Genomic DNA, 27,777 nt, shown 5'->3' on the forward strand with positions numbered 1-27,777 from the left:
ACCCGCGTGGGAGAGCTGGAGGAAGCTCCTGGCTTCAGATTGGACTGGCTCAGCACCAGCTGTTGCAGCCACTTGAGGAGTGAACCAGCAGACAGAAAACCTTTTTCAATGTCTCTGTATATCTGCCTTTCCAATAAAAATAAGTAAATGTTTAAAAAAAAAAAGTAAGTCTTTGGTCAATAATCAACCTTGATAATATGTGACAATTACTACTAAAAGAGAAAATTATTAGAGAAATTCAAATAAAAGTCTAAAAGGCACAATTAGCTTAATTGTTAGATACCATGGACTCCTGAAGAGTCACATGAACTTCAATAAATAAGCCACAATGCATTTTTCCAAACTTGTTTAAAAACAAGCTACAAAACATGAAAACACAAGGTTCAAAAATAAACAACCTCAAATTTCTCTACTTTTTCAATTCCTTTTTTACAAAATTTATCATATTTTACTCTTTAAACCAAATTTTATGCAATGGTTAATAAGTAAAAGTCTTCATGAGCTGTAGAGATAGGAAATTTACAAACTAGACTTTACATATGTAACAAAAATGATAAAAGTGAAGAAACCTTCAGAATTGTATATTCATTTTATTGTCACAACACTTTGGTATTATTACAATGTCAAATACCAATTTGCTTATTGGCAAAAGGTATATGACGACTATTTGCCATACCAGCACTAGTTCTAATTTTCAACATCAAAATCCGTTTCTGCTTAATGTTTTAAAAAGGGCTGATAACAAAAAGAAAATAAAATAACACTCAAGAACAATTCAGATAATTAAATGTAAGAAAATCTCATTAATATTTTCTTATGAGGATATAATATTTTCTTATGGGAGTTGGTCAAATTCTTCCTTCCTTAACTTACCCTTTAGGTCTAGGATCAGCTTAATGTGCAAACCCCAGTGCTGTAAAGTTTTCAGGGCACTGTATTTTAAACCATTTGGAAAGGTAAAACTTCTGTGTATAAATTCTGAAGTGGCAGAAAGATCTATCAGCACTTACAAAATCTAGCTTAGGTACATCTACACAAATCTTTACCACAATAATTACTTTTTGGAGTATCCACTAATTTTCAGGTACTGTATGTGGTCTGTCAATTTTCTTTTTACCCCGTTTACTGGCAAATATTGGGCCATTCTGAAAACTTTTTATAGGGTCAAGACAACTTAAAATAATTTAAAAGAAAATGGTTGTTATTAATTTCTTAAGTCTCCAATATTAAACATCTGCTTTTACTAAAACTAGTAAGAATCTGCTACAATCAAAAGGAAATAGGCACCACACAACTGATGTAAGCTGTTTATTTTAGCAGTTTAACTTTCTCTGCCTAGAGTAATCATATTAAAGGAAAACTACTCATTGGAATATAAAGAAATGTCCTGATCCAGCAGGAGATAATCTACTTTTTGATTTGCCATTTCAGGTTAATTCGTGTATCCTCTTTATATTAGCACATATCCCTTCAGAATTTAAGAAACATGACTCATGAAACATTATGAATTACGGACCAAATCCAAGAACAATTATTGAAAATCAACAACTATTTCTGATTCACATTACTAAAATGTTTTAAAATAATTTCACAGAAGTCTGTTGAAAGATGTGATAGATCTTAAAGCCTAAAACATGAGAACAGTAAACAAAATTTGCGACTATAATATTCTCGCATGCATTAATAAAATGTCTACATATTTCTGCTCAAAGTGTGAATGTTAACTGTTTTGGCTCTTTAGATAGTTTTATGTATTTTTCCTAGATTAGATTACTCTTTGGAGATTTCCCTATAAACAGCATAAAGGAGTTTAAGAAATTCAAAATGTTTCATTTTTAAAAACAAAACAATAAAATAACCAAGTAAAAGAATGACTAAGATTGATTGTGAATAATATGGACTAACTACATGCTCATACTTTGTTGTAATGCTTTTAAAGAAACCAGAAAATTATTCCCCATCATTTACAAAAATACGCATCATAAACTTTCCAAACACCTGCAAGAATTCCCTATGGAAAAGGTCCCTAAAATATAAAATGAACTTTAATACTACAAAACGAAAGTTACCAGTTGCATTTTTAAAAACAAAGGGCTGAGCTAACTAAGTTTTTCCAACTTGGGGTTTAGAAAAAAACTTTACTGAGGAATTTATAATAGCCACATTTCATACATCATCATCAATGTAGCATTACCTTGACATTCTGGGCATCAACATTGGCTCCAGCTTCCAGAAGAAGGCTAATGACTGTGGTATTCCCTGCTAGTACTGCCCAATGCAGAGCAGTGTTTTTGTGATACTTGTCACCAAGGTTAACTGAAACATTGAATGTTAAAAGCAATCTAGTTGGATCCACACTGAAAAGGAAGAAAAAAACAACAACAACAACAACCCTAATTTCAATGACAGGAATCATTACAGATACTAAGCTGCTTGTGGTTGAATTCACATTCCATCTTGGCACACTTCTAATTACTCAACAGCCTTCTAATCAATGAGCCAATATTCTAAAATGAAGACATGTGCAATATCACAGAAAGCGTACGATCAACAAGTGATAGCACACTGAGTTCTGACAGTTGTTGATTTTGTTCTAGAAACTGAATTTTTAAATATTTCACTTTAAATCTAGACTGTTCCAAGCTTTTTAAATAACTGATTAACACAAACTTGGCAATACTTTTAAAGAAAATAACTTCTTCCATTTTGTGGAAGTTGTTAAAACAGATGAAGCTAAAATTACTGAGGTAGAGGTAAACACAGAATCAGCAAAACAATCAAAAAGGGAATTAATGTTATATAACATTAGTAAGCATAGCTTTAGTTGATTTTTCCACATGATTTGATTCACACTATATCAGACTAAAAATGAGTTGAATATGTGCAATATTACATACCTATGCGTTCTATAAGCTGCCCACATTAAAGGTGTCATTCCATTCTGATCCATCATATCCACATCCTTGACAGGGTAAAAAGAAAAGTCAGAGAATGAATTGGAATAAGTTCCCAGTCAAATTTACTTAGAAAAATCTTACATGTATATCATACCAGGAGCCAACAAAATATTACCTAATCAAAACTTTTCATAACTTTACCACCAAGTTTTCCTCTACTTTAAAATAAACAATGTCTACTATTTTCATTGAGTATTTTAATTACAACATATTAATCTTTTATAGTTTTCCCTTTTAGATGGTTTTAATTAGACTTGCAATGTTTTGTAGTTGAAAACTTTAGACCTTCTAGTCATAAAGACTTAGCAAGTGATTTAAGCCTCTTGAAAACTTACAATGCCTGATAAACACTGTGTATTCTAAATGTTTCAGAAAAATGAAGACCTTTTCTAAAACTTTTCTAAAGTTTATTATTTTATTATCATACATTCTAAATAATTCTGCAGTGCTTCCAAGAAAAAAGCAACATTCAATTTTACTTTCATCACATCCATCTTTTTTAAAGCTATTATTTTGGTATTTATCTTTCTATCTTTACATGAGATGCTTGGATTTTGCTGCCACCTGTTTCCCTCCCCCCCTTCACTGTCAGGAATTTTTTTTTGAAAGATTTATTCATTTTTATTAGAAAGGCAGATATATAGGGGAGGAGAAGACAGACAGAGAGGAAGATCTTCCATCCATTAATTCACTCCCCAAGTGGCTGCAACGGCCAGCGCACCGTCAATCTGAAGTCAAGAGCCAGGAGCTTCTTCTGAGTCTCCCACATGGGCGCAGGGTCCCAAGGCTTTGGGCCATCCTCAACTGCTTTCCCAGGCCACAAGCAGGGAGCTGGATGGGAAGTGGGCCTGCCAGGATTATAACCAGTGCCATATGGGATCCCAGCACATTCAAGACGAGGACTTTAGCAGCTAGGCCACACCACAGGGCCCAGTATCTTATCTATTATAACTCCATTGTGGATTTCCTTTAACAATATTGTTAGGAATATCTTTTGTAGCCTTATTTGAGGACATTTCCAATGTCCAAGATAATTTGAAAAAAATCACGTGACTTAAATGACATGTTATACCTTACTGCTATGGTTTCAAGAAAGCACAATCAAATTTATTATCTACAGCAAGACATGTAACTTCTTATGTTTAACTTTCTTCTCAGTTGTTTCTTTTTTAAATAAAAAATAGTAGTAAAAATACTAAGAAAAAATGTAAGTTTATGTCCTATCTCTAGAGTACTAAAAGAAAATGAAATTCAACCATTTCTCTCTTGGGGTTGAGAATTAAAATTGGGTATTTTTCCAAGTTCAGCCAGGACATTTGGTTGCTTTTTGTTAGGAAGAAGTAACAAGCACAGAACAAAAAGTTTATGGAAATTCCAAAATCAACAAGGCTCGAAAACTTAGCATTTTCCCCTGAAAATCATCCAAAAGTATTCATAGTGACCACTGAATATATTTAAATGTTACTAAATTAAAACAATTGCAAACACTAGAATGACAGAACTCACTGGAAATATATACGCCCTAATAAGTTGAAACAAAATGTTAATAAAAAAATAAAGGAAAAAAGGGAAAAAATTTTTTAAAAAAAGGTATGTTAGAGCCTCATGAAATTTTAACTACAGAAATACAGTTTTATCTGTCACAGTAACATTAACACCAAGAAAAAAAAAAAACCAGCATTATTGACTAAAGTCACTGAAACACAGGGAAAGGGAAGAAGTAACTAAAACATACATACTTGTTACATCATTGCTCATAAGTGGGATGTAACTAATAACATTTGAGCAAGTCACTGAAGAAATAAAATGCCAGGAGATGCTGTCAAGAACCCTAAGGCAACAGCAGACCAGAGCTGCTGCAGAACACCAAGATGGCTGGTACTGTCACAGCAGGAGGAGCCCAGGGCTACAGCACCAGCACTCTGAAGAGAGGGGTCCAACCATGACAGGGCATGCAATGAACGCATTTTTATATTAGATCAGCGTATACTTGCAGTGAATGCCTGAAAATATATATATCAAACTATTCAAGAAGAGACCTCAGCAGGAGATGGACAAGGAGAGAAGTAGGGTTTCATTTTCTCCCTCGCAACGCTCTTTTATGTTTGAGTAATAAGCATGTTTTTTGTATGTGGAGAAAAACTCCCAGAAGAATATTTATGACACATTTATCTTCATCATCATAATGCATTTTCAGTATAGTAGAAATCCTATCCTGTGAGAATTTCACAGCCTATACATTTATATTATACCAAAGTTAAAGCAACTAATAAAATCATCCAAACTCTATAATCAATAAGTAATAAAAAAAACTATTATTCAAAAATGGGCCCTTTTCTTTCTCAGTTTAAATCTGAAATTCACTATGCATTATAAATTATATTTACATTAGAAAAAAGGTCCTGAAGACACTGTCACATGTACTGTTCCAACATTTGGTCCAGAACAAGCTACGGAAGAAAGGGTCACAATAAACTTCACTCCTCACACTCACGTATGTGTGCTGACCCTTAACATGGGCTGGTCCTGTTACTGTGACTGACAGCATGCAGCAGAAATGTTCCTGTGCAGGATCAAGACCTAAGACTTAAAACTTCTGCTTTTCCTCTGTCGTATAAGGAGTTCACCTCCCCTGTTGCAGACCACATAGTATTGCATTGTGAAGTTCTGGCACTGCACTGAGAAAGAAAAGCCCACCTATGCTAGTATCCCAGATAAGCAGAATTATTTAGCCATTCCTATTACTGCACGAGATCCTTATTGAGTCATCCATCCCCCAGCACAGTCAAGTTCCGAGAAGTGGCTAATCCCAGCCATTATTACAGGAACCACCCAGCCAAATGCAGTGAATTCACAGAATTGTTATTTAAAAGATAAAGCTGCTGCTGCTGCTCTCAACTCACTTGGGAAAGTTTGTTACCAAACGATAGGTAGGTATCACCACCAACCCCCAGCAGTTAACTTATTAGTCTCTTAGGAGTTACACACTACCACTGCTTGATATTCCAACTACAAACACTGGAAAGGATTCATTAAAAGAAATGCTGTTCAAATCCCAAATCAAAATTTTCAATTAAAATAACAGCAAATATATACTGATAGCAATGCATAAACTCATTTATCTTTTTCTCTTATGCTGGGATCCTTAGTTATAACATTCATCTTTAAATAAAGTCAGGGGAAAAAAAATACATGAAAGAAAAACTGGGTGTTGTTACCTTTAACAAAAACATTTATTACAAACAACATGATAATATAAACTAGAAATATTTAACGACATTATAACAACTGCACATTCAACTAATAAAACTAAATTAATAAAAGCTAAATAATAAAACCTAGTAACTATCACCCCAGGTTTCCTGACAAGAGAATAGCACTATTTTATACATCAAAAATTGGGAAACTGATTTCAAACACTGTAACCCCCTCAAGATGCATTTAATATAGAACATGACAAATACGTTAGCTTGAAAAGTACAATGAATTAGATAATATATTCAAAAAACACATGAAGAGAACAAATGTCTAAATTCTTCCTTGATTTCCACCATACTCCAAAATAAAAGTCCACCTTAACAGTTTATTACCTGATTCGTGATGATTTTATTTTTATATTAAGTACACAAACAGGTCAATATGTATTGTCTTTAAATCTATTTTCTTTATCCATGTATCTATTATCTTCATTTAAATATCACACAGGTAGCATCAGGGGTATCAGGCATTTGAACCATAAAGCACATTTGATTCAGAGTCACACTGCAGTGATGGGTTTTACCTGTCCTTTTGCTATGAGATAAGCAACAATTGAGGTATGTCCAAACTGAGCAGCCAGATGAATACAGCTGCAACCTTCCCCGTCAATTAACGAAGGGTCTGCACCGTACTTCATTAGCTGCACCACCATAGACAGATGGCCTTGTCTGAGACACAAAAGAGTAAATATTTAAATTAATAAGCTATTACAATGAGAATTTCCTGAAAAAAAACTTTAAAAAAATAATAGTAATTTTTTGAAAATCATGATATATGTCAAGACATATGTAGATTTTTATAGTTCTTCAGATGTTTTAACTGGACTACACCTGATTAACCAATGGAGATAGAACTTACTTCAAAATACAATAATTACTGAATTGTATTATTTTTAATTCCAATACAATCTTAGTTCTTAATTCCAATTCAATCTTAGTTCCAATATAATCAATTAATGTTCTTTAATTGTAAATACAACATAGTCTACAAAAGTATTACATTTACAAATCCAAAGTCTAACTCAGTCTTAACCGGATAAATACCAGTATAGTCAATTTCCTAAGGATAGACAGTGTAACCACTGGCACAGCTAGTCTCATTAGTTAATTATAGCCAAGAAGTTTTTAAGTTGCTTAGTTCTAATAGAAGGGAACCAACAGAAAAAACAAAAACAAAGAAACAAAGTTAAACCTTGTGGCCCAATGCAATGGAGTTGAATTCAGGTCTCCTCCAAGTTGATCCACAATAGCACCTTTCGAAATATAGTATCTGTAAAAAATTTAACAATTTAGACAATTTTTATTTTGAATTCTAAGAAATTACATGAAAAATAGGATTTGCCATTTTAATCTCATGCTAGTTTGTGCTTTTGAATAAAAAACTTTTCTGATGGCTTATTATCAAAATTTTATTTTGGGGCCCGATGTTGTGGCCTAATGGCTAAAGTTCTCGCCTTGAACAAGCCAGTTCTAATGCTGGCAGCTCCACTTCCCATCCAGCTCCCTGTTCGTGGCCTAGGAAAGCAGTCAAGGACATCCCAAGGCCTTGGGACCCTGCAGCCACATGGGAGACCTGCAGGAATTTCCTGGCTCCTGGCTTCAGACCAGCACAGCACCGGCCGTTGCGGTCGCTTGGGGAGTGAATCATTGGATGAAGATCTTTCTCTCTGTCTCTCCTCCCTGTATATCTGACTTTGCAATAAAAATAAATCTTTCAAAAAGAAGCAAAAAATTTTTTATTTTGTTCTAAAAATAAAAGTAATTTTTAAAGCAACAAAAAGAACAGATATGCCAAATAACCATATTAAAAGGTGATCAAAGAACCATAAAGGTTTAAAATAGTGATACACAGTCTTGGGATCAGAACAGTTGCAAAATAGGCAAGACATGGTCTATTTTGGGTAGGCCAGCTTTTAAAACTTTTCTATGGGTTGAATAAAACAATGCAAACAAAACATTTTATAAACAGTAAATAGTAACGTACAGGTTCTTCATTAAGCCTTGTTAATAACATTTAAAACCATGATGCTTTAAAAAGTCACAGCTATTGGGGCTAGTACAGTGGTGTAGCATACTAATTCTCTACCTGTGGTGCCAGCATTCCATATGGGTATTGATTCTAGCTCTCGCTGTTCCACTTTCAATACAGCTTCCTGCTTATGCCCTGAGAAAACAGTGGAGGATGGCCCAAAGCCTTGCGCCTCTGCACCCACATGGGGAGACCCAGTGGAAGCTTCTGGGTACTAGCTTCAGATAGGTCCAGCTCTGGCCTTTGTAGTTATTTGAGGAGTGAACCAGCAGATGGAATGTTTTTTTCTGTAACTCTTTCAAGCAAAATATTTAAATTTATTTTAAAAAGTCACAAGTATAATGCTTAATAATGTCAAACATTTTGATATGCTCTGAAATGGAAGAGATTTAGCTGTTAATTACCACACTTTCTTTGGACTAATCAATGCATCAGATCTTGAACGTAGCTTATCTTTAGACATCTGACGAACAGACTGGTGTGGCTCCGTGAATTCAGCTGCAGCTAGCAACACTGGCATATCATATCCAACTGCCTGTCTGAATCCTAGCCTTGCCTCTGATCCAGTTTCCTACTAATAGGAAGCCGTCCAGCATGCAGACACTTGTTACTCCTGTGGGAAACCAGCATGGAGCTCCCAGTTCCTGGTTTTGGCCTGCTCCAGATCTGGTTATTACAGTTATTTGGAAAGTGAATCAGTGGATGAATAATTTTCTCTGTCACTCAAGATTTCAAATAAGTAAATAAATCTTGTTTTAAAAAGGCATTTGAATCAAATCCTTGGCAAGTATTGATCACATAAGCTCTCGAGCAGTTCTACTGGTAACTAATTGAGAGTACTATCTCGTATGCACATCATTTTAAACATTTAGTATACTCAAATGCTTAATACAGAAGTTTTATACATCATACAAATATTTGTTAAAGTGGTATTTTTAAAGCATAATACAATGAAAGGTTCAACTCTACTCATTATGCATAATAGCTTTGACTCACAATAAAGTATTTCCAGAACACCAAATTATAAAGAACTCAACCATTCAGTTACTTAAATTGGTTTCTATGGTACCTAAAAGACATTATATAATGCTGCAAATAGTTTCAAAATGGTTCTACTAGAAGAGAGATATAGCTCAGTCAAAAAGCCATTTTCACATAAAATACATTTTTTTTAAAATTCCAACTCAAAACCATTTTCACATAAAATACATTTTCTTTAAAATTCTAACTCAAATTAACCTCTTTGTATTTCTATTTCCTTATCAGCAGGATGTGGCCACTGTTGTATTTCACAAAGGGATACCTCAAGAATTAAGACTAAAGGAAACATAAACAGAAAAGTATTTATTACAGTGCTTGGATTAGATAAGTTATTAGTACATATTAAAAACAAATTTTATCAGAAAAAAAAGATACACAGAATCTATTACTTTAAAGGCGATGAATTTAGAAATAACTAGCTTCTGATAATTATTAAAATAATAAACAGCAACTGTTACATAAAGATGCAGAAAACACATACTTGACTAAATCTATTCTGTTATTGATGGCAGCCCAGTGCAGGAGTGTGACATTTTCTTTGTCTGGCTGTCGTACATCATAGCCTGCCTCCACCAATTCTCGGCAGCGCTCATATATTCCATACCTTGAAAAGAAAGAAAATAAAGCACTATCATTACCACTTAATAATAACTTTAAATGTGAAAACAATATTTGCTGGAGAAATTAATACTCCATTTGTTGCTCTCAAAATGTTTCATTTACAAAGCTATAAAGTCTCATTAGGTGAAGAAGGATATCACTAATAATATTCACAAAGAATTGCTTATTTTTCTTTGTTATTACTTGTACAAAACACCTTGAAGAGATTATAGAAATATACAAGTAGGCAACAAATATTAAATACCTAGAAATCTGCAATAGCGAGCATGCAATGATTTAGAACATTAAGAACAAAGGATTTTCTTAACAAGTCCCAGGATTTGTTATTGTAACTTAACATTCTTCAAGAAAGCAAACTGAGAGGGGTGAGGCAAGGTGCATAGTGGTGCGGGAGAAGAGTCCCGACTCAGCCTAAGCCAAGGAGACCTGAGAGAACAAATGTTCTCAACTGGCAACAGCAAGGTGTAGGCAGAGCACCTCATCGCGGTCCATCACTATGTGGTGGCATGCATTTTTTAAAACTTTTTAATTACAGAAAATTTCAAACATAAACCAAAGTAGAAAGACTAAGTAAAATGTTGAGTCTCTGGAAATATATAATGCAAAAACAAATCTAAATAAGTCTGGAAATCTTTATCATTTCTCATTCTTTTTCAGAATGGTTTACAAAACAGATGGCACATTACACTAAAAGCAAGAATAAGAAATCCTACTTAGTTCATGTCTTATGTATTAGAGAAATTCCTTTTACTAACATTTAATATTCACATTAATATTTAACTTTCATCTATTAGTTTACATTTATTTGAAAGGTAAAGAGGCAGAGAGATCTTCCACCTGCTGATTCATTCCCCAAATGCCTGCAGTAGCCTAGGTGGTGCCAGGCTAAAGCTAAGAGCACAGAAGTCCATCAGCCCTCCCACATGAGTGGCAAGGACCCAAGGACCTGCTGCCTCTCGGGGTAGCAATGGCAGGGTGCTAGATCAGAAGCACAGCACCCAGGACTCAAGCCAAGCACTCAGATATGGGATGAGGACACCCCAATCAACAACTTAAGCCACTCCATAACCAATCTTAATACTCTTAAAGGCAAAAGAGCAAATCTCTGGAAACATCAGCAATTTCCAAAAGTTAATAGAACCACTTACTTAACTAATGAAAAATATAACCCAATCTACTTGATAAAGAGATTTTTTTCCCAAAGGAATGTTTAAGATCAATATTTCACTTAAAGTATGGATATTAAAGAATAAAACAATTATAATAAAAACCTTACTGTGTAGCCTTGACTATGTCCCATGTGCTGTAATCATCAATATGAGTTTTCCTTCCCAGAGGTTCACCAAATCCATGGTTATAATGGCTTTGGGGTTTGATTTCCTGTTAAGACAAAATCACACACAGGTAAGAATTTTTTAAAAAGGTTATGTAAAATATTCCAGTATTTTACACCAGTGCTTTTGTGATGCTTGAAGAATGTTCATTATTGAAATGAGTAGCCTTATCTTACTCTGAAATCTGGACTCTTCAGATAAAAACTATTTCCAGGTAGACAGACACCTTCCACCTCAGTTTACACTCTTCAAAAAGCAGTAAGACTAGAACTAGTAAGACTAGAACTAGTAAGACTAGAATTGCTACCAATTAGTACTGGAATTCCTCTTTAGTATCACAGAGCACTCCAACTCTTCAGCAGATCAATTCTCGTTCATTCAAATTTTCTTATTTTTCTCACAAAATACCCAGCTCTAACACTACACTTTAAAATTTTCATCACACTTGATAGCGTATTTACCAAATAAATTCTAAAGACCTTAAAGAAGAAACCCATGAGCTTTATTATTCTATTATCCTCAGAGTTTAGCTTCTCTTAAATGCCATCAGTGAGGGCTTATTAGCACCTATATTGAGAAATAAAGGAGATGCTCTGATCAAATGTAAACTGTAAATGTAAATGGCAATTAGTATTAAAATAACAATTTTTATATGGACTATAAAGAACAGTTTCACAGAGTATTGCATCTGCTCAAAGCCAATGCTGTGTGTGATTTTCTATGTTAAATAAGGGCAGGCAGATGTGCTGCAGTTAAGACACTGCCTGGGACACCAGTACACACATCCAAGTGCCCGCGCTCAACTCCCAACTGTGCTTCCAATCCAACCAAGATGATGGCTCAAGTTCTTTGGTCCCTGCCACTCACATGGGAGATGTGGACTGAGCTTCAATTTACAGACTTAGCCTTAGCTATTGCAGGCATCTGGGGAGATTACCATATAATGGGCATGTCTCGACTTCACTGAATTATAAAAAAAGTAAAATTTGATACATATTGTCAGCTTTCCAATGTAATACAGCACTAAGACACAATTGCTTCTTCTAATGAAAAGAGAAAAACTGAGCATGCCCAAATAATGTCATCAGTTCAAATAGCTGTTTCTGATCTTCACAATAAACAGATGAAACCTAACAAAACATTTGGGGAAAAAATTATTCCAAGTTATTATCTTGCTTCTGATCTTTAACCTCTAATCACATCAGCTATCACTTAAAAAAATTATGCACATTTTACTAGGATGCTAGCTTTTTCTAGTCAAATTACATGAGAAATTCCAAAACTAACTTCATTGAGCTATAAATTTGGAAAATTACTGATCTGCATATTCTCCCAAAAAAGGGAATTTAAGTTTCCCTAACACAAATTACAGTTAGTATTTAGCTTTTCAAAGGCAAATGCTTAGTTCCTTATAAAATGCTATTGCCAGTATCAAGACGCCACAGTAATAATGATGTACCCTCATTAGCAAAGGAAAACCAGAACCACTTACTGCAAGGCTCACAATAAAATGCTGAAATTCATTGATAATTTTAAGACTTGTTTATTTACTTGAAAGGCAGAGTTACTGAGGGACAGAAAGGGATCTTCTACCACCTGGGTCACTCCCCAGATGGCCATAACCAAAGCAGGAGCCAGTTCCCTCATCAATCCTAGCAAGTCCGTCTTCTGCTGTTTTTCCTAGGCTATTAACTGCCAGCTGGATCAAAACTGGAGCACTGGGACATGAACTAGTATCAACATGGGATGCTAGGGAAGCAAACAGGCAGCCTATGCCATGACACCAGCCTCCCATATTAGTTTTAAGACACTATTCTTGAATTTAGTAAAATAGAACTGGATAACTAAAACATGGACAGATGTAGTATCTGGGGCATATGAAACTTCTGAAAAGTTATAAAGGCAGACACATACACAAGACTTATCCATTTAATGTCTTTGAAGTGAAGCAAGATATTCCTTCAACTAGTAACCATTCTTTCGAAATATTATGACTGTGCTTTTCCCTATGACAGGAAAATAGTATTTTGAATCTTCAATTGTCACTTTCAGGGGCTGGTGCTGTGGCATAGTGGATTAAACTGTTACCCTGCAGCAGTGTCATCCAGTATGGAACCATTTCCAACCCCAGATGTTCCACTTTCAATCCAGCTCTCTGTTAACACGCCTGGATAGCACTGGAAGATGGTCCAAGTGCTAGGGACCTCACGTCGGAGACTCAGATGTAGCTCCAGATTCTGACAAATGCAATTATTTTGTTAAGAGTGGGTCAGCAAATGGAAGATTTCTGTCCCTTTCTCTCTTTGTAACTCTGCTTTTCAATAAGCAAATCTTTTTAACACAAATCACCATTTCCATAGTGCTATACAGACTCGTGAAAGAATAAAATTTCCATTCAGTTTTGATGGGAGAAAATCAATCAATCAAGACACATATTGAGAGTCTGCTATACATAAAACTCTACAATTTACTGTAATCCAGGACCTGAACAGGATGCAGCAAACAGAAAACAACAAATAAGAGAATATCAAAAACCCTAGGGACGGGTGTGGTGACATAGCTAGCTAATCCTCCTCTTTGCAATGCCAGCATCCCATACGGGTACAGGTTCATGTTCTGGCTGTTCCACTCTGGTCCAGCTCCCTGCTTATGGACTGGGAAAACAGCAGAGGATGCTCAGGTCCTTGGCACCTGTACCCATGTGGGAGACCCAGGGATAGTTTCTGGCTTTGAATCAGCTCAGCTTCAGCTGCTGTGGGCATCTGGGAAGATGGAAGATTTCCCTGTTTCTCCTGCCCCTGTAAAATCTGCCTTTCAAATGAAAATAAGTAAATCTTTTAAAAATCTACCATGTAAAAACAAAGCAAAACAAAAAAACCCTCTCAGTGGCCAACTTTAAAAATATTTTTAGTCTTTTAAAAAGTAAAACCAATGCAAAGAATAGATTCCACAATGAATCAAACATTTACATTTTAAATGCAGACAACATCAGTAACTGTCTTTTTTTCGTGCTAAGCTCTATTCTATCACACAGCAGTCTTGTGAACATACACAAAATACTGCGTTCTGTCCTCAAGGACTTAACAATTCAAAATGGAAACACGATATAGACAAGAAAAATAAAATAAACCTAACACACAACAGCCTTGTAAAAAAATAATACTTAACAAAAAATGAATATAAGATTCAAAAAAGAGCAGCATAATTTTTGAAACTCTCTTAAAATTTGGTTGAGGCAAATCAGTATTCTGCTTCACTAATGACAGTTACACTGCTTTTACATGAAAATATTCATGAAACAATTCTGGAGGGAATATGATCATAAGCTTTGACGTAACTCTGATCTCATTCTCATCCCATGTATTTTCATTTTCTCCACAGTTCATTTTGTCCTACACTGTCATACATGAACTTCCAAATGCATAATTTTATGAACAGTTTTATCTCAACCTATACCAGTATTTGCTTTGCCTCACTTACACAATTATTTGTTTTTAATTCTTAGTTAAGGGAGATATGATTATAAAGATTTATCTATCTGAAAGACAGTGATAGAAGAAACAGAGAAAGACACATCTTCCATCCATAGCTTCACTTCTCAAATAGCCACAATGCCAAGGCTTGATTCCGGGTGAAACCAAGAGCCAGGAACTCCATCCTGGTATCCCAAGCACTTGGATCATCTTCCGATGTTTTCCCAGACACATTAGTGGGGACCCAGACTGGAGCATCCAGTACTGAACTGGTGCTGTGATATCTGACGCCGGCATTACAAGAAGCAATTAGCCTCCCTGTACCAACATCAGTCTTATGATATTTTCTTTTTTTAAAGACTCTTTTAAACATATTCCTGCAATTTCACTGTAAAACAGCTAGGTCTGATAGAAAGTCTGTGAATGAGAGGCTACAGAACTCAAAGTCTCTTTTATCTAAGCAAGTTGAGCTAAGGCCTCCTATTTGTTCCAGAGGTAGAATACAGGGTGAACAAGATTTTTCTGCAATCCTTCAAAGACTGGCAGCCAGCAAGAGAGAAAGAGTTCAAAGTTTCATTCATTCCTTTCCTTATTAAAGTACTTCACTATTTATGTTTTCCAAAACTGTTAAAACTTTACACTAACTATTAAGCATAGTTTATTTTAGGATATCAGTTGGGTATTTTAAGAGGAAGGCTGATTATGTAATACAAAAAGGAAGGACAAAGAATAAAACATATTCCTTTGCCAAATGAGCAATGAACAGCTACAAGAAATAGTTGCCACTTCAGAACTTGTAGTTTCTTTTAAAATGTAACTAGTTAACAATTCCAGCAGATGGCACTACAGTCAAGAGAGAATGCTTCAATAACCTACTTGTTAAAGCCCAAACAGTTCAATCTGGTTAATTCAGAATACACATACTCTGAATAAAAAAAAAAAATGTTTATAGGAGGAAAAATCTCATCACCCTCTACCTTCTTTCAAAAATGGTTTTCACTTCCTCTAGCATTAATTTTCATGTGCACATGTGTTTGTAACTAAGAATATGTAAGTTTATATAAGTTCAGCCTATTTCATTTGAGAAAAATGAAGAAAACATCAATATAAAAATATGTTCCGCACACACACTGAAGTTCCTAGCTTTAGATTGGCTCAGCTCCAGCCACTGCAGCCTCTTGGGGAGTGAACCAGAGGATGGAAGACCCTTCTCTCTGTAATTCTCACTTTCCAATAAAATATATATATATATATAAATATATCAATCTTTGAAAAAAATATACATCCTGTCCTCCCTCCACTTCCACTGTAGGCAACTGCCTAGGTTGCATTGTATTCAGGCAAGTGTTACACTGCAAGGACAAAAGCAGCCAATACCGGGCAGGCCCTCTGGACCTGGTTAATGCTGAATGTGTGTTAACTATACCAGTGCACTACTGGGCCCGAACACTGCACCCAAGCCCCCAAACTGGGTGTGAGAGGAAGGCTACCCAGGAAAAGTGTCCTGAGGACAAATTAGAATGGAGTGGCTGCAGGCATGTTTGACAGGGAAGGAATTATGTCTGGGGTCTTCCATGAACCAAACCACTGCACCTGCACATAGGCCAGAGAGCTGGTTTCAAGGGGGGAAACTAGATGGGCACCTGCCACATGAGAAACCTGTGCTGGACTAAACAGCATCACCTGCCACACTCTGCTACACAGAAAAGCTGAGCCTAGAGTGAATACCTGGCTGGGCTAGGCCACAGGACCGACCCACAAGTTAGGAGCAGGAGTTGGGGCAGCCACACCAGGCTGGAGTGCAAGCATCAAGACTGAGACTCTACAATTGCCTGTGCAGTAGACAGTATGCCAAGATGCACAAAGCGGCCATGGCGGCCAGCTTATTCAGGCCAGCAGAGGACAGCAAGTGCCTTATCCAAGGGTGAAAAGTAGGGGAGGTTGGACCACTCTTCTTATCAACATGTTCCTGCGCCTGTGAATGCACTAAGGTAGACTTGGTCAGGCAACAGACCTCGGACCATTCAATTACCAAGTATACAAAATTACTTTTTTTGAAGTAATTTACTTAGGTATGCATATATTACATATAGCTTAAAATAAAATTCATACAAAATTTCCTTTAAATTGTTAAAAATCATATAAAGCATTAATAAATCCCTTGTTAAAAATTAAGCATTACAGATAATCCAACTTCAACTTCTAAGTTTTTGTAGATAACTATTATGATTTATGTGCACCCTCTCATTTCTTTTACACAACTACATACATTTATTTGTACAATAAAAAATATCACATAAAGGGGCCAGCATTGTGGCATATGAGGCTCTGCCTATAGTGCTATTGTCCAATAGGGGCACAGATTGAAGCCCCAGCTATTCCACTTCCAATCCAGCTCTCTGCTTAAGATTAGAGGATGTACAGTAGTTGTGTAATGGAAACTGTCATATCTAGTAACATGTCATTTAACTTCATGGCATTGCAAATTTCTATTTTTCATTCTATTATTGATTTTGTATCATGACTTTTCATTTAAGGAGATGTACAGAAGCTGTGAAATGGAGACTAACATCCAGATGTGAGGATGCAGTGTGGTATGCACTTCTGCTTCCAGACAAAGATGGACTTACAAAGAAACTGTTTACTATATCTTGACAATAACATTCTGGACTCTCTGCCATTGTCCATGCCCGCAATGATGGACATATGACTGAGTATTAACAACTATATGTTAGTAGTAATGATATAGAGGAACTAGGTGGGGGGAGGGAATTGGGGAAGGGATAAGGGAATATGGAACTGTATCATAAAATGATAGCAATAATAATAAAATGTAAAAAAAAAAAAAACAATTAAAGAAGTGCTAAGAAAAAACAACAACAAAAAAGATTAGAGGATGGGCCAAGTCCTTGGGCCCCTGCACCCACAAGGGACCCTAAGGAAGCTCCTAGCTCCTAGCTTTGGACTTGCCCTGCTCCAGCACTACAGCCATTTGGGGAGCAGACAAGTAAACTGAACATCTCTTTTCTCTCTCTCTCTCTCTCTCTCTCTCTCTCTCTCTCTGTAATTCTTTCTATTCTCATTTTATACAAGAAAAATCAGGCCCAAATTAAGATTTTACAAAATTTCCAAAATCACATAGCTAGCAAATACCAGAGTTAAAATTTTGAGCCTTCACATCCACAAATAAGATATAACTTCAACTTATTTAGGTTTCTCTTTATGGTCCTCTAGAATTTTAATTTACAAAGGAATTACACATATTTTTCTATTTTCTTTATATAATTTAAAAAACTTGAATATATAGATAGGAATATATCTCTAAGTGCATTAGCCAAGCCAACAATTTATATAAACATTTTTTAAACAAGATTTTTCATTTTATGAGAGACCTTCCATCTGCTAGTTTACTCTCAAGTGCCTTCAACAGCCAATGCTGGAACAGGCTGAAGCCAGGAGCCCGTAACTCAAGCCTGGTCTTCCGTTTCAGAGGCAGAGAACCAACTACTTGAGCATCACCTGTGGCCTCCTAGGGTGTATATTAACAGTAAACTGGATCAGAAGGATAGAGCCAGAACTTAAATCAGATACTCCAACACACTATGCAGCTATCCAACTAACAACAACCTGGGCCAAATGCCTGTTACTTTCAACATTTTCAAGTGGAGTTCGACCTCAGGGCTTGGGTGTTGGGAGCTTCCAGAAAGTGCCATCTGCTGGGTAAACCTGAGCCAGGTCGGTCTCAATGCTTGTGGTCCCAGCCACAGCCACTGCAGCTACATGGTGAGCAAGCCCAGGGCTTTCTTGGGCGGCCAGCATGCCAATTGGCACTGTGATCCACCCAGAGGCTGCCCAGCGGCAAGCTCTAGGGTCTTGGGGGTGTGGAATTGCTGCCTAGGGACATCCAAGGATAAGGTCACTGTGTGCACAGATGAGGAATGAATCTTGAGGGACTCTGAACAACAGGGTCACTTTACTTGCAGGTAAGCGAAGGCACTGAGATCTGTTCATTTGGAGGGGAGAGATTGGAAGATCTGTATGGATCAGCCTGACACATTAGCCTACATGGGTGTCCTGAGTAGGGCTTATATCATGGAACATTGCTAACCACCACATGCCAGCCCATGCAAAAGCTAGGGCTGGGGACCTGTCTAGCAGGACTAGATCCAAGTACCTGACTGAATGACGGAATAGGAGATGGGTCACATTAGGCAGGGCCATGACACTATCCAGCATATGAGAGAACCAGGTCCGGGGGTAGATTCTGTGGAAGATAAGTGTGACCAACCCTATGCAAATACAGGTCCCACTGGTTAGTTCAAGAGTTGGGGCGGTGATGGGCTGAACTAGGTGTGAACATGGAACCAGCCAACACTCATGGGTACTGGGGTCAAGAATAGGCTGGGCAGGTCCAAGCTGCAGCACCTGCATGGGCATTCTAAAACAGGGTGTGGGGCAGGCCGGTCCACAACATATTCCAGCTCATATAAAGACCAAGATGGAGGGGCAAGTGATGATTGGCAAGGGCCTAGCACCTGCTGCCGCCCATGTGATCTGGGTCTGGGAGTGGGCCAAGTGGGGGAACCTGGGAAACTCCCCTATGGGCTCATAGCTCCCACTGATGAACTTATGGTCCAGACCTAGGGGTTGCGCAAACCGGGTAAGATAACCCCATCCATTGTCAAGTGTATGGGTTGGTTTTGGAAGGGGGCAGACCGGGCAGGGCCAAGCAAACCTTAGCCCACTGGTGAGTGCAGAAACCAGGATTAAATAAAGGTCATGCTGAGCTAGGGTATCACTCATACTGGTTTACATGAGCCAGGGATGGGAGCAGACTGAGCAGGACCAGGTTGCAACACCCGCCAGCAAGAGCTGGGACTGGGGGTTTGCTAGGCCAGGCTAGGCTGCAGCATCTGAAGGCAAAGGTTAAGACAGAAGAGGGGTTATGCCAGGCTGGGGAAGAACAACCATTGGCACGCGTAAGACCTGTGGATGGGAACAGACCTGGCTGAGGAGCAAAGGGGGCTGCAGGGTCCCCCTACTGGGAATTGCTCCCACTGGTGAGCATGAGAACTGGAATAAGGATAGACCAGGTCAGGCAAGACCACAACATCTGATGGTTTACACATGAGTTGGATTAGGGAAAAGCCAGGCTGGGCTGACTGTACCTTCTGGTACATGCATAAGCCAGAGTAGGTATGGGTGGTGTGGGTGGGGTTGGGCCTTGCTGCAACATCAACTGATAGATACTGGCACAGGAGGGCAAATTCTGTCAAGCTGGACAGATGGTGGCAATGCTGGTACCCATGTGGACTGGATAGTGGGGCTGGTTGGAATGAACTGGGCTTCAGTGCCCACTGACATGTATGAAAGCCGAATGGCTATGTGACAGATGGGACTAGTCAGCTGTTCATATTGGCAAGCACAGGAACCAGGATAGGGGGTTGGCCTGGTGGGGGTTATTGCATGACACTCCAGCTTGGCTGCAGCTCCCACTGATTTGCATGGAGGCAGAGTATGTGGTGGGCAGGATCAGGTCGGACTCCCAACACCCACTGATTTGCGTAAAACACAGGGTTGAAGACAGAACTGATCCAACAATTGCAACTACCAGTGTGTATGTAGGCTGATTTGTGGTGATGGACTATGCTGAACCCTATATTGACAAACACACACAAGAATCAGGTCTGGGATGGCCTTAAATGAAGGGCTTTTTGTTTGGTGATTCCCTACCAACTGAACCGCTGGACTCAGAACCCCAACCATGGAGAAAATGGCAGTTTCCATTGTCTGACCATGGAATGCACGTGTCAGAACTGGACCTCCTAAGTAGCTCAGAATGAGCAGTGAACAGCATATCCAAATGCACATGGAGTATATGGAAGTACACTGGAGCCTCCAGTGGTCACCTGGTACCATGATAGAGGATGGAGGACAGAACAAATTGATCAACTACTACAACCAAGCGTTGGCAGTTAATATCAGGGCAGACAGAGACTCTAAGGTGGACTACAGCAGCCAGTGGATTCTGGAGAGGTTTCACCAGGATTGGAGTGGAGGGATCAACAGCAATTCAGGACTGTTGAACCATCAAAACCTCTTAAGAACTTCATAACATTGTAAATTCCTATTTTTCTTCCTGTTGCTGATTTTGTGCTGTGGCTTTTCATTTAAGGAAATGTATGGTAACTGTGTAATGGAGACTATCATGTCAGATGGGAGGATATAATGCAGTGGGCAGCTATACTTCCAGATCAAAGATGTACTACCAACGAAACAGTTAACTATATCTTGACAATAGGATGCTGGACTCTATGCCATTGTCCATGCCTGCAGTGATGAACATATGACTGTCACGGGCAGTAGCTTTACCCATTATGCCAAAAGGTTGGCTCCGAAGTTAACTTTTAAAATCCTCTCTCACACATAGTTAAAAGCCTAAATAGTTTTAGTAGAGAATTTTACTAAACATTTAAAGAACAGCACATATGTTCTTTCAGAAAACAGAGAACAATTAACTGCTTTCCAGCTCATTTTAACACATTAACAGACCCCTAATTTCAAAATCTACTCTGAGGCTGAAACTGCGGTATAAGTTGATTTAAGTCTCAGCTGCTCCACTTCCAATCCAGCACCTGGTAAAACAGCAGAAGATGATTCCTGGTTCTCGGGGGTACCTGGCACCTATGTGTGAGAGATGTGGTTAGAGTTCCAGCTTCCTGGTTTTGACCTGACCCGGACCCAGGCTGCGGCAGTAAGCCAGCAGATGGAAGATTCTCATTCACTCTCATCCTCTCCGACCTCTCCCACCTCCAATCTGTCACTTTGCACTTCAAATAAATATTAATAACTCAGATTCTCATTTAAGAAAAATTACACACATTTATAATCCCAGTCAACACAAAAGGATTAAAAAAAAAAACAAGAAGAAGAAACTTAAATGAATATATGGCTAAAGAAAGCCAGAAAAAAAGAAAAATAAGATAGGAATCATCAGGGGTTTTTCTTCTCCCGCTTATCTGTTGTTATTGACATACACACTTTTGCTTATTTTCATGATGGTAGTTACCTTTTGTTTCTAACTTTGCCGTAGCACTTCCTTTACAATAATACTTATTAATTAATTTGGAAGGAAGGAGAGAGTGAAAGCACAGTAAGAGGAAGGGGTGTGAGAAGGAAGGACAGGGGATGAGGTGAGAGAGGGAATTTGAGATCTTCCATCCCTTGGTTTGCTCCTCAAATGGCCACAACAGCCAGCTCTGGGCACCCTGAAACAAAGAACCCCATCCTGGTCGCCCATTTGTGTGATGGGAACTAAAGTACTCAAGCCACCCTTTTACTGTCTTCAGGTTATATATTTGCAGGAAGTTGGATTGAAAGTAAAGCAACTGGGCCTGGCGCGGTGGCACAGTGGTTAAGGTCCTTGCCTTGCACGCCCAGGATCCCATATAGGCGCTGGTTCTAATCCTAGCAGCCCCGCTTCCCATCCAGCTCCCTGCCTGTGGCCTGGGAAAGCAGTCGAGGACGGCCCAAAGCTTCGGGACCCTGCACCCGAGTGGGAGACTCAGAAGAGCTCCTGGTTTTGGATTGGCTCAGCTCCAGCCGTTGCGGCCAATTGGGGAGTGAATCATCGGACGAAAGATCTTCCTCTCTGTCTCTCCTCTCTGTATATTCGTCTTTCCAACAAAAATAAAATAAATCTTTAACAAAAAAAAAAAAAGAAGAAGAAGAAGAAGAAGAAGAAAGAAGTAAAGCAACTGGGCTTGGCACAGTAGCCTAGTGGCTAAATTCCTCATCTTGAACGCGGGGGGTGCTGGTTCTAATCCCGTAGCCCTGCTTCCCATCCAGCTCCCTGCTTGTGGCCTGGGAAGGCAGTCGAGGACAGCCCAAAGCACCCATGCGGGAGACCTGGAAGAAACTCCTGGCTCCTGCCTTCGGATTGTTGCAGCTCTGACCATTGCGGCCACTTGGGTAGTGAATTATCGGATGGAAGATCCTTCTGTCTCTCCTACTCTCTGTATATCTAACTTTGTAATGAAAATTAATAAATCTTTTTTAAAAAAAAAATAGGGCCCAGCATAATAGCATAGTGCTTAAAGTCCCTGCCTTGCACACGCCGGGATCCCCTATGGGTGCCGGTTCTAATTCTGGCGGCCCCGCTTCCCATTCAGCCCCCTGCTTTGGATCAATTTAGCTCCAGCCTTTCTGGCAGCTTGGGGAGTAAATCATCAGACCGAAGATCTTCTGTTCTGTCTTTCCTCCTCTCTGTATATCTGCCTTTCCAATAAAAATAAATAATAAATCTTAAAAAAAAAAAAGTTAACCTCTTGTGAATCACTGTACAGTTTAGGACAGTCAATGCCATAATTTTCATTACAATATTTTTTACGAACCACCAAAAGACCGTAAAACTAATTCTGAAATGAATCTCACAGGGGCACGCACAGTGATGCAGGAGGTTAAGCCATCACCTGTGATGCTGGCACCCATATGAATGCCGGCTCCAGTCCAAACAGCCCACTTCAGATTGAACCCCCTGTAGTGTGTACAGTGAACATCTGCTGGTTGTGGCATTTGAACTTCATTATTTTCCTTGCAATGTGCCCTTAAAAGTTCTACTAAACAGAAGAAATGTGGTGCTACAACAGATATGCAAATGGTAAAGGGACCTGTGCCACAGGCCCTTATCCCTAGCTGTTTCACAGATACAACAAAGCTGAGAATATCTACTGTTAACAGTGAATTCAACAAAAGTCACTTTCTTTCAAAGAATTAATCATTACTAATGCATACCAAGAAGGATGAAGAACCAACTGTAAAAGAAAATTTTGAAAAGGAAAATCTTTAAGGAAGCCAAAGGATTACTCAAAAAGTAGCACTGTGGCAAATGCCAAAATTCAATCTTCCTGGAAATCCTATAGTAATAAGAACTGACAGTGACAGGGAGTTTCTTATTTTTCCACAATAACGAATTAAAAAACATAATAAATTGTTTCAATCTATTTATTTATATGGGAGAGTATACTATTTATTTCTAAGTAGTGCAATAATACTGTGAAAAATAAATGAACAAAATTTGAAAGTAATCAAGATATCGCTACTTGGTGAATGGATAAACTCTGCTACACGCATAGCAATACTATGTAAGTATATGGATTTCAATAAATTTTGTACCCATTAACCAATCTTTTAGTTTCATTTTTCCACAAATTTCTGAAGTACTTTCAGCAATTCACTGCCAAAATAAGCGAGTTATGAATCCATGAAGGAAACTTAAAGGAAAATTACATCAAAGAAGCCAATCTGAAAAGCTACATATTATATGATCCAACTCTATCACATTCAGGAAAAGGCAAAACAGTAAAATGATCAATCAAGGGTTGCCAAGTATGGGGGGAAGGATGAGTGAGTATGCAGAAAGGAGGTTTTTCTTTAAAAAAAAAAACAGTAAATTATTCTGTAAGACAACACAGTTGTGCCTTAATCATGAAGGGGTCATATCTGCATGAATTCATGGCGAACAGAAAACACCCTAGGGTGAGACACTCTAATACACCTGCTGCCGAGTCTAGAGCATTCTCCTTTAGGACCATACAGGTGACTGGGAACTTTGGCTTCCTACCCCTGTCCAGCAGCACAAGAGGATCTTACCATACGTTGCTGTCCCAGGAAAAGGTTAAATCTGTGATTCCAATTTCAGTTTCTGTTGAATGCCTACCACTTTTACACAATCATAAAGTCAAAAACATATTAAGTCAAACCACAGTAAAGTGGAAACATGTGTAATGGCAGAAGTGTGTTAAAATGCACTGAACACATGATACTGAGTCTAAATGTAAAGCATGCAGTTTAGGGGATGACAGCACTTCGCCGTAAGTGGAACAAAGGCACCACTCTGGTGCAGGATGTTGATGAGGAAGTTATACATGTGCAGAGACAGGAAATAAAAGAATCTATACTTTCTATTTAATTCCACTACAAAGCTACACCTACTATAAAAGAAAATTGTTTATTAAAAATTAAAAACAAAACATAAGTGAGGAAATCAACCAACCACAAAGAACTAGTGACTGTAGCTAGTAGTATTAAATCAACTGTTCTCTGCATATTTTCTAGATCGGAGCTTAGCAAACTCTTGCCCACAGGCACTAATTAGCCTTCTTGATCTTGCAAGGTTTTATGGAAACAGAGCTTACCCATTCATGTCCACATTGCTATGGCTACTTTCTTTTACCACTATGTGAGAGTCATTACTACAAAGATCATGTGACTCACAAAGTTCTAGCTGACCCTTTACAAACTCCTGATTTAATTACTCAAAAACTGATATTCAGTAACTTAACTACAACATGAGAAATAACTGAGTCTGATATTATCAGAACATCTCCTAAATATGAAGAAGAAAACAGCTAGAAGCAAAGCAAATGACATTTCCTCATATAAAACGTAGAGGATAAGGGGCCAGTGCAATGGCAACAGCCAGTTAAGCTGCCACCTGCAAAGCCAGCATCCCACATTAGTGCCAATGTGAGGTTCCAGATCTTCTACTTCTGATTTAACTTCCTGCTAACACACCTGGGGAAACAGTACAAGATGACAAAGTACTTGGACTCCTGCACCCACACACAAAAACCACAGATGGAGTTCTAGACTCTTGGCTTCAGCCTGGACAAGCCCTAATCATTGTGGTCACTTGGAGAACGAACCAGTGGACGAAAGATCCCTGAGGCCTCACCTCTGTTATGTTTCTCTCTCTCTGTACCACCTGTACTTCTCTCAAGGTAACTATTCCTTTCCTAACTCCATATACACAATCTTGACCAACACAAGACTGTCCATACAGTAAAAGGGATATACGCTCAATCGTAAAAGCCCACACCACGTTGAGTACAGAATAACGGAAGATGTAGTCCTTCGCTAATGGTCAGCTGAGATTGGAAATGTGTGCCAAAAGGTTGAAAAAAATGCTGGCATCCATGACTTTACTTCATGAAAGAAAGCAATTGGTCTTCTATTAAGAGAAAAGCTGCAGTTTGAAAGGCGAGAGGACTGTTAAAAGACGCAGACTCAGTGGTATTCTTATCCAAACTTAACGCCACCTGCTTGAGTCTGGTTATCTGAGACAGTAAATTCCCTTTTTTCCCATTTCAACAAGGTTGCTGACATAGGTAATCAGAAGATTCTAACACAATAGCTGCTTCTTTTAAAAAATTTTTTATTTTTCTTAGAAAAGTAGAGTTACAAAGAGGAGAGCCAAAAAGAATGATCTTGCATCTGCTGGTTCACTCCACAAATGGTAGCAACAGCTGGATCTGGGTCAGTCCAAAGTCAGGAGCTTCTTCTGGCTCCCACCTGGGCATAGAGGCCCAACAATTTGGACCAGCCTCTGTTGCTTTTCCAAGCCATAAGCAGAGAGCTGGATAGGAAATGGAGCAGCAGGAACTCAAATCAGTATGCACATGGGTGGCCACCACGGCAGGTGGAAGCCTAGCCTACCACCCCACTTGCCAGCACCAACAAGTTACTTTTGCCTTTACCTCAGGGATTGTTCTGAAATCTCATGAGGGCCTTCCTAAATTAACAAGTACTCATATTCAGAAACTTTTTAAAAACAAAATGCTGATTCAGGGCCTGGCGCGGTAGCCTAGTGGCTAAGGTCCTCACTTTGCACATGCCAAGATCCCATATGGGCACAGTTCTAATCCCATCCACCCCACTTCCCATCCAGCTCCCTGCTTGTGGCCTGGAAAAGCAGTCAAGGACGGCCCAAAGACTTGGGACCCTGCACCTGTGTAGGAGACCCGGATGAGGCTCCGGGCTACTGGCTTCCAATATGCTAAGTTCCAGCCTTTGTAGCTACTTAGGGAGTGAATAGCGGATGGAAGATCCTCCTCTCTGTGTCTCCTCCTCTCTGTAATCTGACTTTGCAATAAAAATAAAGCAAATCTTACAAAAAGGAAAAGAAAGGCTTCAGTTTTTAAACTCATATGAAGATGTGTACATCTCCATCAAAAGTTGATTTTTTTTTTTAACTTAACTCCTAGATTAAATTACCGATAAAAACACATGCCTTTCAGGCCCATTTAGCCTTATCATCTCCATATCCTCAATATAATATCACTTGTAATTAGTAATATAATAAAATATTATATCCTAATTCATTAAAGGGTTATATTATATTTAATATGCATTAGCCCCAGAAAGTTAGCTAATTTATTTGGAAATTTTTCAACAAGGATTAAAAACAAAAAAAGTATTCAGTAACTATCTGTAACTTGGGATATTGAAGTTCTTCAAATTACCTCCTCTGCAGAAAGCTGAATTCACACTGCAATTGGAAGTCAGGTACTTAAAATTTTATTTTCAAAAAAGATATTATCATAGAATTAGATGATAAATCTATGAATTAAACAAACCAACTTTCTAAAGAAATTGTCCAGCTTCTGCTTACACTAACAGGAAACACTCATAAGGCATTTCAAGGAGGATTTACAATTTGTTAATTGACAAGGTGCTATTTTGTAAATCTCGTTATTTTATGATCTAAACACAGGTTAATATTATACTTGCATGCTCAAAAAACACTCTCCAACTCTCCATACCAACCGACAGGCCTTTAAAATCACATAATGCAATAGAGACTTCAAGTTTAAAAAAAAAAAAACAAAAAAAATTTCCCTGCCTTCCTCTTTACAATTCCAAGATAATCAATACTAATTATTTTAGACCATATATACTTACACATATATTAGCATAAGTACAATCTATACTAATAAGCTAAGCTATATATGCTATGTATATAATTAACATCCACTGTATCTACAGCTAACATTCATCGCATTTACAAAAATGGCACTTAGCATTTGTTATTTCATTTAATACTTACAAATTCATACAGTAGGTGCTGTTATACCCCAAGTCACTTGGTACATTAAGAACACACAGAGTTCAATCACTTGTTCAGGTTGCATAGCTACTAATGGCAAAAACCAAGATTTGAATCTAGCTAAGCACCCTAAAACCACTGATCATACTGTTAACCTTTATGCCAAGATACCCACCCAC

The 27,777-nt window shown here is 38.1% G+C and overlaps 1 protein-coding gene across 1 annotated transcript in view; it reads right to left on the reverse strand.

Moving 5' to 3' along the window:
- Window positions 1–27,777, reverse strand: part of ZDHHC17 (zinc finger DHHC-type palmitoyltransferase 17) — a 54,177-nt gene that overhangs the window by 22,560 nt on the left and 3,840 nt on the right. Inside the window, exons 2-7 of the mRNA XM_040981288.1 lie at window positions 11,182–11,285; window positions 9,766–9,888; window positions 7,407–7,484; window positions 6,739–6,883; window positions 2,898–2,962; window positions 2,195–2,357 (exon numbers count right to left, since the gene is read on the reverse strand). Coding sequence (XP_040837222.1) covers window positions 2,195–2,357; window positions 2,898–2,962; window positions 6,739–6,883; window positions 7,407–7,484; window positions 9,766–9,888; window positions 11,182–11,285 — 678 coding nt within the window. The remainder of the gene's footprint in view (window positions 1–2,194; window positions 2,358–2,897; window positions 2,963–6,738; window positions 6,884–7,406; window positions 7,485–9,765; window positions 9,889–11,181; window positions 11,286–27,777) is intronic.

Source organism: Ochotona curzoniae, unplaced genomic scaffold (genome assembly GCF_017591425.1).
Source record: "Ochotona curzoniae isolate NIBS_2020 unplaced genomic scaffold, NIBS_Ocur_1.0 contig_1014, whole genome shotgun sequence".
Taxonomy (NCBI): Eukaryota; Metazoa; Chordata; class Mammalia; order Lagomorpha; family Ochotonidae; genus Ochotona; species Ochotona curzoniae.